This window comes from Brachionichthys hirsutus, chromosome 1, assembly GCF_040956055.1.
Source record: "Brachionichthys hirsutus isolate HB-005 chromosome 1, CSIRO-AGI_Bhir_v1, whole genome shotgun sequence".
In the NCBI taxonomy this organism is placed as follows: domain Eukaryota; kingdom Metazoa; phylum Chordata; class Actinopteri; order Lophiiformes; family Brachionichthyidae; genus Brachionichthys; species Brachionichthys hirsutus.
In genome coordinates, this window is record NC_090897.1 from 15,166,140 (window position 1) to 15,180,923 (window position 14,784).

General features: G+C 45.9%; 1 protein-coding gene across 1 annotated transcript in view; it reads right to left on the reverse strand.

Moving 5' to 3' along the window:
- Window positions 1–391: 391 nt before the first annotated feature.
- The window catches only part of si:ch211-186j3.6 (neural-cadherin), a 204,064-nt gene continuing 189,671 nt past the window's right edge, over window positions 392–14,784 (reverse strand). Inside the window, exons 35-37 of the mRNA XM_068760999.1 lie at window positions 13,081–13,325; window positions 1,707–1,861; window positions 392–1,006 (exon numbers count right to left, since the gene is read on the reverse strand). Of these exons, the coding sequence (XP_068617100.1) occupies window positions 392–1,006; window positions 1,707–1,861; window positions 13,081–13,325 (1,015 nt within the window). The remainder of the gene's footprint in view (window positions 1,007–1,706; window positions 1,862–13,080; window positions 13,326–14,784) is intronic.

Here is a 14,784-nt window from a genome sequence, read left to right on the forward strand (position 1 = left end):
GCTGTGGCTGGAACCAATTGCTTCTGACAGTTAAGATCGGCTCCATCACGACGAGTAGGAGATGCTCTGAAGCCGGTACCCCGACTGACAGGTTTGATGTCTGCTGCCGCAAAACCGTCAACCATGGTAGCGGGACAGAGGGAGAGAGGGACAGAAGGACAGCGGGACAGGGGGACAGGGGGTTTCCACAGGGACGCCGTCATCCTTCTGTGAGGCCAGCATCTTGATTGTTCATCACCCAGTAAATACAGCATCTCCCGTGTTAATAGTCAGTGGGGGGTGCGGAATGAGTCGTCCCCACGCAGTCCTTCGCCGTCTCAGCGGCTGCAGGGTGTCTCTTGGTTGTTTCCGCTATCCCGGTCCCGTCAATGTGTTCTGCGGGCGTCTGATCTCAAAGGTCGCTGGTCTCGGCTTGCTCGTACAGCACCCGGAGCTTCTCGAAGCGAGGCCCCCAATCCCCAAGAGTCTCCTCCTCCCTTCTCCCCTCCCCTTCGCCGCCCTCGTCCCCACCGCCGGCCCCGTCCAGCCCTGCTGAGCTGAATGAGCTGAGGGAGGCGGCGGGAGAGCAGCCTCCTTCAGTGGAGAACACCTGCAAGGAGTCAAAAGGCCCCGAGTCCAGGTGCTGGTCGGCATCACGTATAATCTCACATAGATAACGGGCCAGGTCCTGGCTGGAGAAGGACAGCGATCGGCACGGCAACTGGGAGGGTCGGGTCTGACCCTGCGCTGGAAGCCTCGTTGGGGGGACGTCCCTCCGGAGGCCGGGGGTGTTGGTGGTGGACGAAGTGGAAGCTATAGAGGGAGGCAAGGTGGAGCAGCTGGCTGTTCGGCTGAGGGGATGCAGTGACTGGGCGGCGGGTGGGACGGGCGGTGCCTGATGCAGGAGGTGGTGATGATGGTGGTGGGGGGGAGGAGGGTGGTGCAGGGCTCTGGAGCGGCAGTACTGGACCGACTGGCCTGGGCTGGGCTGGAGGGACTTCTGCAGCTCTGCCATGTCGTAGGCATTCTAAACAGGCAAAGCAACGGTTAGTGGGGTAAAAAACAGACAGTGTCTGAGCGAGTGTGTGCGTGTGTGAGTATGTGTGTGTGTGCGTGTGTGTGTGTGTGTGTGAGAGTATGTGTGTGAATGTGTCAGACAAAGATGCTAAAGAATGTGAGTGGGAGTGATTCAGAAAGAAGCGCTCCTCTGTTAAACCAGCCAGTAGCAGGAGAATGGTTTATGTTTTTCAAATAAGACTCTTGAAAACCTAACTGCAGTGTGTGTGTGTATGAGGTGTGTGTGTGTGTGTGTGTGTGTGAGAGAGAGTTGTGTGTATCTGTACGTAGCGACTACTACAACCATGATAATATGCAGGCTCTTAAGTACTCCTGAGTTCTTGTGGGTTGCAGTGGATGTTGGAAAGAGGAGAAAAGGATGTTGCGTGGGCTTAATTAAAACTCTACTACACGCACACGCACACCCGCATGCACACACACACACACACACACACACACACAGTGGAAAATCCTATTCCAGACTGACTCCATTAAAACTACTTCTTGTGTTTTCAATGCAAATAAATTCCAAGTTGAAACTCTTCTTAAAAATGAGCAGCTAAAAACTTTTTCACCTTTGTGTGAGTACACAGAGTACAGTACATTTAATAGTATCACAAATAACATTGTGCGCTTCTGTGTGTGTGTGCGTGTGTGCGTGCATGTGATACCTGGTCCTCCTCCCCGCCTCCCTCCTCGTCGTAGTTGAGGACGTTCTCCCGTATGTCCTCCCAGCCTTCCTGGTGTGCTGAGACATGGTAGACGCCCTCTGTCAGCCCTTTGTAGCTCCTCCAGCGAGTGTAGAGGAAAATGCCCAGCAGCAGCACTGGTGAGAGGACAGACAGACAGACAGACAGACAGGTATGAGCATGAGGCTTCACATGGCTGCGTATGCAACATCTGGACGTCCTCGTCCGCCTGCCCAGACACTGCGGATGGATATGAAGTCGTGAACTTCTCTGAGACTAATGCACGCTCGCATGGTGTCTCCTCGCATTAACCCAGTAAACGAAATGAACATCAATCCAGTAGGAGCGGAGAAAGTACATTAATATCAGAATATCGGAACGTCAACAAAAATACTATCGAGGCAGAGACACGGTGAACAAAAGTAACATTTTGATCGTTGGTAGCAGATTTTTTGTCTTGTTTCATATTTTGGTCATTTGTAATATAGTTCAGAGATGCAGTATTACTGTTTAAACCTGGTCAGTTTGCAGTATTCCAGTAGATTTAATGAAATTAATGGTGCAGCAACAAATCGGAATCATTTCAACCGACTACAAATGCGTGAGCAGCAAAAATACGACACGTCGACGGTGGAACAGCTGGGCTTCCGAGGAACATGTGATGTTATTCCGATTCCCAGAAGTGGCATTAGAGCATTAAATTGGAGTGTTGAGTAATTATTCATCTTCAGGGGATCAGCTCCGACTGAGCAGCATCTGCTTTAGTTCTTGTTTTTTTGTCTTCCGATTTATATAATTGATCACTGACTCAGATTTAAAACTGTGTGAATTTTTTCTGCTCATTGAAGCTCTTGTTTTTAAAGCTGACACTGTTCAGAAGCCACACATGATCTGTGGGATGCAGTGAGGTCATTTAAATATTTACATTTTATTTTATGGTATTCAATAACTACTCACCCGCTGGTCTCCCTGACCTTGTCTCCAAAACGTCTAACCTTCACTGTCCCTCTTATTGTCTCATTTCTAATCCTGTCCAACCTGGTCACTCCCAAGGAGAACCTCAGCATCTTCATCTCGTCCACTTCTAGCTCCACCTCCTGTCTTTTCCTCAGAGCCACTGTCTCTAAGCCGTCCATCATGGCTGTCCTCACCACTGTCTTGTAGACCTGTCCCTTCGTCCTATCACAGAGCACACCTGATACTTTCCTCCCACCGTTCCAGCCTGCCTGCACACGATTCTTCACTTTTTGTATATTGTAAAGTGTCACGCGTCATGAAAAAGGCTGCCTACCCGTGTAGTCACTGTCTGGTTGCATATTGCACAAGATCTAAACAGAAGCCAACCATTAGTAAGCTGTCCTGTAGGCTACCATTACTGTTTGACAGCTTGGTGAGCTGTTCACTTTTTAACACCGATACTGTTGACAACAAAATTGCAAGCTGTCATATAAAGTGATTGCTTTCAGTTTAATCTCTGTGATCTAAATCTCGTAAAAGGTGGATTGGTGGCATAACACTAGTGACGTGAGGTGCGACTCATGGCTGGTGAGGTTCTGACTTCATCCTAATCAGATTCAGAAATGTATGAGCCATACAGAGTAGCCATTTGATTGGCTAATAATATATATAAATGTTAAAAATATCATATTAGCATTCTTTGCACACACACAAAAACAAGCACATTGAATAAAAAAGGTTTTCCTTATCTTTCAGTTTTAAAAGTCAAACTAGAAAAGCAGACCTCCGCTCATAATTAGATTTGCACATCCACATGGAGATCTGGATCATCATCAAAAGGTCTTGCTAACAGACGGACGGATGGCTGGACGGAGGGACAGACAAACAAACGCTGGCGAACACATAACCTACGTCTCGGTTACAGCTAGCTCTGTCATCGACGAGTCACAAATATAATCCCTGGGATCACAGCGCCTCCTACCATGACGCACGAAAACTCCAAGTCTCACCCTGGAGCCTATCCCAGCAGTCAAAGGGCGGGAGGCGGGAGGGACACAGGGAGAACATGTAAACTCCTCACAGAAAGGCCGCCAGTCGGCTTTGTCCCCGAGATCTGCTGTCCTCCGCCTCTTCTCTAGCTTTGACTATTCAGCCTTTCCATGATGTCCACCTGTGTCACACCAGCATTCATCTTTCCTTCGGCTTTTCTGTGACTTTTCTTTTGTTCAAATGAAAAGGGCTTTTCCCCCATGCAGAACTGCAAAGCAAGAAATAATTTGGAGTGCATAATATTTAATAATTTACCACTACATTACACCGCCCGTTGAATGCAACTGAATAATTTCAGCGTGCAAAAAGCCTTTTGTGCAAAACTGTCTGTAAGAGATCCGGAATAAATCATATCTCGTTCCGCTCATGCATTTCTTGCATCAGCCTCTGCTTTACATCATTCTCCTGTACCACAGCTGAATGCTAATGCTAATGCACACACACAGCAGCTAATCCATCATGTGAGCCAATAGAAAGAAGTCACTCAAACTCCCCCTGAATTGACAGCATCCTATTAAACAGCCCACCGCCATCACCTTCACCACCCACTGACAATATCTTAAGATTAAATCCACTCATCCAGAAACCCACACAGCATGGGAAACAAATAAATAAGTAAATCGATACCCGTTTACTGTCGGCTTGTCCCCTTCAGCACAAACCCATGCTGTCTCGCAGATATCTCAAATAGCGATTTTTCTTTTTCTTTTTTACGGAGTTGCATTAAGGCTTTAATGGCAGCGAGCAAGAAGGACAAGAGCCTGTTTTTGGGGACACTTGTCTGAGCGTTGCGGAGCATCGCTTTAATGCCAGCAGGCAGCAGATTTCTAAGCTAAAAGCGAGGCTGCACGCCGAGTCCTCTGCTCCACCTGCAGCGGCCTTCATCATGTAGCTTCCGTCAGACACAGAGGAGGCGGCCGGATGAGCAGCCCAGACGGGTGATGCAGGATCATATTAAATACTAACCCAGGAAGCTGTGAACGATACATTCTCCCCAGCTGCTTGAAACTGGAGGAATCTGTTCTGGAAATACCTCAGAAAGACGCATTCTGTTCAAAGTATTTGCTATCTTTTTTAATGGTCCCAGCATTTTACATTTTCTTTTTCAAATGCATTTACGTTTTAATATATTGCTCTGACGCCCAGCACGGAGGCAGACCCTTCCTTGAAGGCGAAGGTTTTCTGACATTTTCCTGACTCGCAGATCCAACAGAAAACAAGTACGAACGTCGTCCAGCGATTTGACAGACGGCCATTTAATAAACTGTGAATGTGACCGGGTCCTGGTGGGCTTCTTGTTCCAAATTCTGCTTCAGTGAATAGTTTTGGCAACAGGGGCGGACAGGCCATATGGAAGAGCACAGAACTTTTGAACCCTTTGAATTTCAACGTAAACTGTGTTATAATACGCACGTAGCCAGCAAGCCAGGGGGCGCTACCGCCCGGCCCTACAGTTGCACAGCGAAGTAGCAGGAAGAAGTAGAAAAACTGCAGGAGCGTCTACTCTGCAATCCGGTGATCCAAAAGTATGACTTTAAGTGGGCCGGGCGGTGCTCACGGGTGCGTACTGCCCCGCCCCGAGCATTCACACGCACTGACCCAGGTCTACAGATTCAAAGTTGCAACTTCTTTCCACCGGGAGGGACTTCATAACTTTAAACTGCTGCGTATGTTAGATATTTCTATGATGAGCGTGCACACTTACAATACAAAGGTTGCCCCGCACGTTTAGCTGCTTTATTTATATACACTTTGCGTTAATCACATATAAAACAGGATCTAACTGATCCACAGTAGGAATAGGTTAGGGCCCATCCCAGGAGGAGGTTGTAAACACCCAGTATAACGATCACTGTTGTAAACGAATCGGGACTCTTCTCCAGAATCCATGTCTGATGACGAGCCCAGCGCTGTACTTCCTTACCAAGTTTGTAATTACTGAAAACACTACGTTAACTTGACTCGTTTTGTAATCCTGATTCTTAAAAGAGATGAAAGAACCGAGGGAAAAAGCAAAATTCTAACACGCATTACGAGAGAAGCCTCATGAGTCACTCAAGCCGGCGTCGGTCGCTCAGACCGGCGTTAGACGTCTCGACTGAAACAGGCAAACAAATCACAGAAGATATATATTAGATGTATTCGTATATGTGGAGGCTTGCTGGCTGATCGAGATGCAAAAACCTCAGAATCCACCAGTGGAAAAGCAAAGAGAATAACCCACCATTGGGTTGTAAGACGAGTGTTTAACAAACGGACGACAGGCGCATAGGCGAACCTCGCAAGTGGGTCCAGGCTGGACAGAGTCCAGGGCTGTTTTTCAGTTCAAGTCCACCCCTGCTTGATTGTGAGGAGGCAACTCTATCAGAATAACTTTCTCTGAGACGCAATAGGCCACCTTTATCTCTAATGGCTCCATCTGCAGACTGACGGCAGCAGGATACTTCTGTTACATGCCTCCAGTTAGTAAAGGTTCCGGCCGGATTGTCATGATGAGCTTCGCCCGGCACAGAGTTGGCTGCTGTGGTCGAGTTCAATGTATTCTGTTTCTATTCATATTTAAGCTCCAGAAGAAGTTCTGCTGTGAGATACATACAACCCTGCAGGCTGTGTGGACTGCTACTCCATGGATTAGTTCCATACTATCAGCAGCTGGCCCTGCATGATGCATGGAATAGAGCGTGCAGACAGAGTGCAGCGAAGGAATTAAGAGCTCTGTTACTGCCTGCTTGATGAATGAAGTTTAGATTTGCACTCGCTTTGTGCTATTCACATCTGGTGTGTGTGTGTGTGTGTGTGTGTGTGTTTGTGTGGGTATGTGCGTGTGTGTGAGTGTTTAGAAGATGTTAGTGTGATCTCCATCGGGAAGTCAGGAGGCTGAAAGTCAGGGCGTACAAGATGAATCTGCTCTGTTCAAAGGCTCTCTCCGGAGGGCAAACAGAGAAATGAAGAATTTGATCAGTATTTCTGACTGTGTGTGTGTGAGAGAGCGAGAGAGCGAGAGAGAGAGTGTTTATTTGTGTACACTCTCTCTAAGGTGCCGTGGTCTCTCACTATTACTGCTTTTCTGGTCATTTTTTTCCACTCCCATCTTATTTATTTCCTCAATTTGTCTAAATGGAGGGAATTAACAATTTCTGCTTGCTCAAGGGATGAAATATTTCTCCTGTGTGTCTCAGTTGGACAGATGGCGAGTCTGTCAGAGGGACAGGGACTAATCCATTCGAATTTGAATAGATTTTTTTCCCCATCAATAATATGACAAAAGTTTCTTAACTTTTGTCATCATTGTGATAATTGCGACGAGTCCACCAGACATTCCAGATACGCCTCAAACAAAATCCAAATAAATAAGGGGATGAAACAATTCATTCTGTATTTGTATTTTAACATCCTCTCCGGAGTCAGCCAGGCAGCTTCCTCGTATCTGATGAACGGACTGCACCACGAGCGGCGCTGTGCGGCGCTGTGCGGCGCTGTGCGGCGCTGAGCGAGAGCGCGTAAATGGGATTTCCAGTCAGACAATCGATATCCGAGCTGCCCTGCAATAAGATCAGTGTCTATGAGTACATCAACACAAGTCGATAATATCGTATGGATTTTAGCCTCATCAAGCTATAATGCTGTTTACTGCTTATCGCTGCTGCACTTCTCACTGCTCTTTTATTTGTCATTGCATGAACGATATAGCTTTCTTAAGATCTGTCTCAACAAGTAACCTCCTTCACATTTTCATAGGGACGACAGGGATTTCGCAGAGTCCGAGCTCCAAGTAAATATGTCCAGGGGAAAATGATTCGCACTTTGAGGTTTCAGTTAAAAACTCACACTGGCAAGTTTCATGTCAATTAGCAGTGACTCGAAGGTCATTGTGTGACTGACAGGATAAAACAGTGGGTGTAAAAGAACTGGATAGAAATCCATGAAAACATCTGGAAAGCATCGGGTGTTCCACACAAAAAAAAGCTTTGTTAAAATAAATCTGATCTTCTCAAACGTGATCACAAACAAAACCACAGCAATTAAACTCAGAACACAGAAGCAAACAGGCAGCGCCACGAAAAGCTGCCGCCGCCACTGAGAAACATCCAGGATGCGTAGAGCAGCCTCAATCAGGGGAGGTCAGTGGCCGGTGAGCGGGCCGGTGAGCGGGCCGGTGAACGGGCAACCTTCCAGCAAACAGGCATGAGCTCACTAGCAAAGCACTTAATCTTGAGCTTAATGCCACGTGGGGACCGGAATTGCACTCCGACAGGACCCAAATCAGGCCGGCTCCTCTGCAACTTTAACAATTAGCTGCACAAAGCAAAAATAATGTGTACAGATGGCCTCAGATGCTTCAGCCACGCCAAACAAAGCCAGTCTGTAGCCACTCCCCAACCAGGAAGGGGAGTGACATGCACCTGGCTGAGGTGGCGCCCAGTGAGGAGAGCGCTGAGACCTGCAGCGGCATGGAGAGAGACTGCGTTTGGCTATACACACACAGCGTGGGAAAGTACCATTCGGAATGGGGGTGGGTTATTTTCTGGAAAACAGTGGCTTCTTTTTTCCAGAAATGTTTTACATTTGACCCTTTTTGTCAGCTTTTTAAACAAGCGAAAACTCAAAAGAGATTCTTGAGATAGCATTCAATGAATAAAAAATAAAAAAATGTATATCAAACCTGTGGGTTAGGGTTAGGGCATTAAACTTTCATATCGTCCAGGGGCCACAAGTTTGAGACCCCAGATCTCATGTTGGATAAGATGTTATGAGTGAGAATTGATATCTCATGTCCCGAGAGTCATGAGCTTTGGGTCATGACAAGACAAGGACAAGATGCCGGATACAAAAAGAGTTTCCTCCACAGGCTGGCTGGGGGCTCCCTTAGAGACAGGGTGAGGAGCTCAGTCACCAGGGAGGAGCTGCTCCTCCACATCGAGAGGAGTCAGCTCAGGAGGATGGGGCATCTATTTCGGATGCCTCCTGGACGCCTCCCTGGGGAGGTGTTCCGGACATGTCCCACTGGCAGGAGGCCTCGGGATAGACCTCGGACACACTGGAGAGACTATGTCTTCAGCTGGAGGACTCTAACAATCTGCAAGGAGACTCACCAAGTGTGAACTCTCTGAGTTAAGATTCAACTGACTCCTGAGTTTGCTGCTATGAACCGATTGACTTCAATCATTTAGGAGAAATTGACTGCACTCGTCCTTCGGGCTTTTGAAGAAGAGCTTTTGAATGTGATGCTTGTTTGTCTTGTTGTGATAGTTCAGACATATTTCTCACATAGAGAAGATGAAGCTCTCTTCAGGCTCCCTCTCCTGTCCTCCTTTATCACAAAGCAACACTTCTTCTATGCTCCTTCTCTTCCCCCAGCAGCTCCTTCTTTCACATCCTTCTCCAGACCTATAGCCGTCATCTCTCACCACGGATCTCAAGCGCAACCCTCTGCCTTGCCCTGAAATATGTTCAGTCCTAAGTCTGTTCATTATCAGAAATAATTGGACAAACTGGAGTTAAATGTTGAGTAAATATGGTTTCCTCTCCACGACGGGAACCTTCATTGTACGAGATTGTGCTTAAGAATCAAAGAAACGACTCCGACAGTCATTATCAATACATTTGTATTGGCCAGTTTTATGAATTTAGAGTGTAAGTTATTGGGGACTTATTTATTGTTTTATTTGATTTTTGTATGCCTTTCAGGATAGATGCCGTACGTTACGCCATAACCCAACATTTGCAAACAAATCTTGTTTTCTCAAAAAAAAAAAAGTAATCCGGTTTATGCCAGTCGGCAGTCTATTGAGTAAAAATGGTGCTATTCTACAAAATTATAGAATATTGTTCAAAATAAACTGACTGATGGCCACAAAGGGCTTTTATTTCACAAAGCTTTGATGCGCTGTTGTTATTTGGTCCGCAGCACTTGTCTGGTTTACGTGTCCCACATACTTGCGAGATTTCAAAAAGCTGCTATACAGTATTGGCTGACTCAGAACACGACTCTTCTGTTGGGCAACAAAAGCCCAGAACTGTATGAGGCAGAGGAAGATGAAGTTTATTGCTCTCACGCAGCCAATAGAGATGCTGCTGAATGTTCTTTGTGGACCACTGAAGGGTTGCTCAGTAAGCAGATAAGAAGAAGCAATGACGTCCCACCTGAGCCTCATAGCGATGCAGTGATCGACTGCTAGAGGACTAGAGCATAGATACCTGAACCACTGCGCTATCTGCACCCACACTTATTAACTCTTATTAAAGATAACCTTGATACATGCTCACCTTGAACGTTCGTGTCATAAAATCAAAGAAGCAATCATTGAATTGACTGCTCTGCACATCTGGGAGAGGAGATTGTACAGATGTTTTCCGTCTGACATTTTGCCCCTAATCTGCTATTCTTTTTACATCTCCACACTCTAAGTCTGTTTGCTTGCTTAAGGCCACTCATACTCACCGTAGCGATGATTTTATGTGTGATAGATCATCACAAATTAAGTGCTTTTACAGCTGACCATAAATGAAAATGGTTCAGTTATCCAAGTAATTTCTCAGTGATTGAATGCTTGTCTCAGAGATATTCTAGTATCTCTATGGTGATGAACGGCAACGACTACGACTACTGCACTTTAGGCTTGTCCCGTGAAGGGTCGCCACAGCCAATCAACGTTCTCCACTTCACCCTGTCCTCTAGCCCTGTTCCCCGGCAGTTCCGTCCTCAGCATCCTTCTACCGATATAGTCCCTGTCTCTCCTCTGGACATGTCCAAACCATCAAAGTCTGATCTCTCTGACCTTATTTCCAAGACTAGTACAACTCCTGTTGTCCTGACGTCAGGAGGGGCAAATGTGCACAAGATGTGTGTGCACATGTGTGCGTGCGTGTCTGCATTCTGCCCGTTCACGCTCTATGGCTTTTTCCCTGCATACAGTTTATTTTTGGTGGTAATGTTCCGGCGAAAATGGGTAAAATGTTTTAGTCTGTTTGATACAGAAATGAGGGACGCTGTCCTGCAGCATCTGTTTGAGACAGAAAAGAGGGACGCTGTCCTGCAGCATCTGTTTGAGACAGAAAAGAGGGACGCTGTCCTGCAGCATCTGTTTGAGACAGAAATGAGGGACGCTGTCCTGCAGCATCTGTTTGAGACAGAAAAGAGGGACGCTGTCCTGCAGCATCTGTTTGAGACAGAAATGAGGGACGCTGTCCTGCAGCATCTGTTTGCTATTTTGACCAAAGACTGTCACAGATATTTCATACAAGTGCCTGAGAACTGCATTAACTTGTGGAAAAAGGGTAGAATATGTCACCTTTAAAAACTTTAGAGCTTCCTCTCCTAGACACTTCCATACCTCCACAGGTATGTCATCTGGGCCAGCTGCCTTCCGATTTTTCATCCTCTTCATTGCCTTTCTAACTTCACCCTTGTTAATCTTTGTCACTTCCTGGTCCACAACCAGCCTCCCCTTTAGAGCTTTCCTACCCTCATTCAATTTCGAGGAAGACCTTGGGGTCGACCCTGAAGCCTGAGAATCACATGTCACGGAAGGATGTGTTTCTGGGCGTTGACAAGGTTTAGTACAAACTTTAAAATCAACCCATCCAGGATATATATTTTAGGCTGATCCCCTTAAAAATGATTCGACCTATTAATCCTGCTTTTTAAGGTGATATAGATGTCAGCACTGTTTAAAAAAAAAAATCATCAGTCAGGTCACAAAAATGCTGTGTTTTCCACCCGGGCACAGGAGATTTGCTGCCTTTTGTCCTTGCTCTCCAATCACTCGAGGCGTCTACAACCAATATTGAATTAAGTCATTGGGAAAAGTCTCTCTTGCTCTTGCTTAAATTTCAGAGGGAGGAACGCTTGACTGATTGAAATGAGTGCTGAAGCCCCAGGAGCATTGATCTCAGTGTCTGCAGGTTTGCGTAAACAGCATCGTATGTGCCTACAAATCAAGTAATTAACACAGAACTGAGCCTCGACAGGATCAAGGTTCGGCGTGAGCCCGAAGTCGAGTCTGACTGGCCATATTCTGCCATGGAGGCACGAAGGGGAAATGGACATTTGACAGGGTAGGAATGAGGTCGGCCCTGAATCACAGAGGAGACAAGCAGACATGGCGAGCAGCAGTGTGGCGCTGACGCTTTCAGTCTCTCCTCTCACTGAGTCGCACGCCACCCAGGCTTTGTAATCTTCTCAGCTCGCTCTTGTTTTTTTCGGGCATCGTGCTGAGTCCTGTTTCATTCTTTCTATCTTTGATCCTTGTTCTTCGCTTTTACTGTGCTCGGTCTCATGCTGTCCTTTGCTGTGCTGTTGTATTGTGCTCAGTTAAACAAAGGAACGTGTCATTGTCGTGACAACTCATCGCCTGAGCACGACTGCGCCTCAAGGCATATTCTCTGCGAAGGATCCTTTAGGAATAGCAACACAGAGCTAAAGAAAACACAAGTGAATATTCAACAAGTCACAAAATAGACAGGCGAACAGAAGAGCTGCCTATTGTTGAACATGCTAACGTGATCCGCGGGCCTGAGGACGGTTTGAGCAGAAGTTCTAACCACGGACTCCTCTTGAGACTTCAGAACCTTCCGAGGAGGAAGGCGTGACCGCCATGGTCAGCTCATTACCGGGTTTAAGCTGTCTCCTCCAGCTCATTATCAAACCGAGATGGTAACGGAAAGTCTGACTGCAGCAACAATCCTTCATTTTTAATGATATTCTGTGACATTTGGCCAGATCGCTTGTGATTTTGTCATTTCATTCCTTTACTCTGTGATTGTTAGTGTTTGTTATTTATGTTTAAACATCGCCATGCATGCAGAGGCCAATTTAGAAATCGGTGTTTTCTATTCTGGGGGCAAATGTGATTGTTGGTAGATATCTACCCATCCCTATTCACTTTTTATCATTGTCACATTCATTAGCTTGATGGAGATCCAGAGCCAAAACACCCCAAATTAAGGTATTTAAAAAATAATAATAATAATTAGTACCTAGAATAGAACAGAATATAAATACTTTATTTATTCCAGAGCTTGGAATTTGCATGATATAGAATAGAAAATAGATAGATATAAACGTGTGACAACGTAGACCTCTCCCCATATAGAACTTTAACCTTGATAGATTTTGTGGCTTTTAGCATTATTCTTTGTCTTAGCAAATATGAGATAATCTGGCGATGAGGTCATACTCTGTACTCTGCATACTCATTGTGCTTTGCTTTTTCACTCCACCTGTCAAAGAAGAAGGTAAGATGGGATTGCAATTTCATAAATGGACACATATACTCCTGCAGTGCTGTCCTTTGACACGTTTCTCCTTGTTAATGTATTTGTGACATGCAGGGGGAGGAGCCTCTACCTAGTAAGGCCATGAAGCAGATGCAGATGGCAAAGAGGGAGCTGAAGCTCAGGCCCACATCCTCACGGTAGACGGCCAGGGTCATCTCGCAGTGGCGTCCCCGGTAACCCTCTGGGCAGTGGCAGGTGAATTTGGAAGGTGACTGCGCCACGCATGTCCCCCGGTGACAAGGCCGCGTAGCACACAAGGTGTAGACGCAGGACTTTCTGCTCCCATTCATACGAATCATGTGGCCGGGAGGACATCTGCACAGTGGAGATGGAAAACCATTACATTTAAGTCACCTCGATGTGGAAGAAACACGATGTATGTAATCCTTCTGAGGACTGAGAACACATCATTCCAGAAGCAGCTCCCGCATCAAAGTGAAAGCGTCCTGTGAATAAAAGCAGAATGAATAAAACAAACCACAGAGGGTACATCAGAAGACAACGCAGACGTCTTTTGCAGGTGTGCATCTCGATGGAAAATCAACGAGAGGAAATAAAGATGCTGAAAGCCACAGCAGCAACAAATACAATGATTTTATAGACAGGTGCACACTTTCTGCCGCGCTTCAGAAAGAGACACTCTAATTAAAAGCTCATTTGTGTGTGACATGTTATGTGCCCACTAATTCAGAGTCCAATTTAATGTCTGTGGGACGGCCCCAGGCTGAACATGTTGACATCTCACAGATCCGTCTTGCCACTGATCTTCAGAGATTTATTCATGATCATAAATATTGAATCAACTTTACTATGATAAACCAACATTGAATTCAAAAGCAAGATTTTGTTTTTTTTAATAATACATATTACTCATTTCTTTTGTCGGTCTCCTGATAGTCTACTAATCTGATATCGGTCTCCTGATAGTCTACTAATCTGATATCGGTCTCCTGATAATCTACTAATCTGCTGTCGGTCTCCTGATAATCTACTAATCTGATATCGGTCTCCTGATAATCTACTAATCTGCTGTCGGTCTCCTGATAGTCTACTAATCTGATGTCGGTCTCCTGATAATCTACTAATCTGCTGTCGGTCTCCTGATAGTCTACTAATCTGATATCGGTCTCCTGATAATCTACTAATCTGCTGTCGGTCTCCTGATAGTCTACTAATCTGATGTCGGTCTCCTGATAATCTACTAATATGCTGTACTGGTGACATTTCAGAGGCGATCGTCTTGTGTTGACGTCCCGTCACCGTGCACTGCCTCCTGTCACGCTGTCAACATCGTACTGCACTGAATTATCTAATAGCATGTTCACACACATGGACACGCGTCCACTGGTGATGCACACAACTTCTGACAGCAGAAACGAGATTGCGTTATCTAAACAGGAGACCATTTGTAAAGGTTTGCTGCTGTGACTTCTGTTTCCTGTTTATTTCTTCATTCCCACTGCCCCAGATCACAGTTCTATTCGTATTTCCTTTACTCCCTCGTTGCCAGTGGATCTCCTGCTTGCCTTTTGTTCTTGATCTGCTGTCCCCTTTAACTTCCCCTCTCCATGTTCCCTCTATGTGACTGCATTGGTTTCCACCTGCCTCTCATCACCTCCCCTTCCCTGTTTCATGTGTTTCCCATTGTCTCGTCATTTCCCAGTGCATTTAAACTGTGGGAATCACAAAGCACATGTTGTATAGTGTTGTTTACTGTACAGGCCTGTTCTATGTTCTTTCTACACATCAGTGTTTGCTATGACGTGTAGGCAAA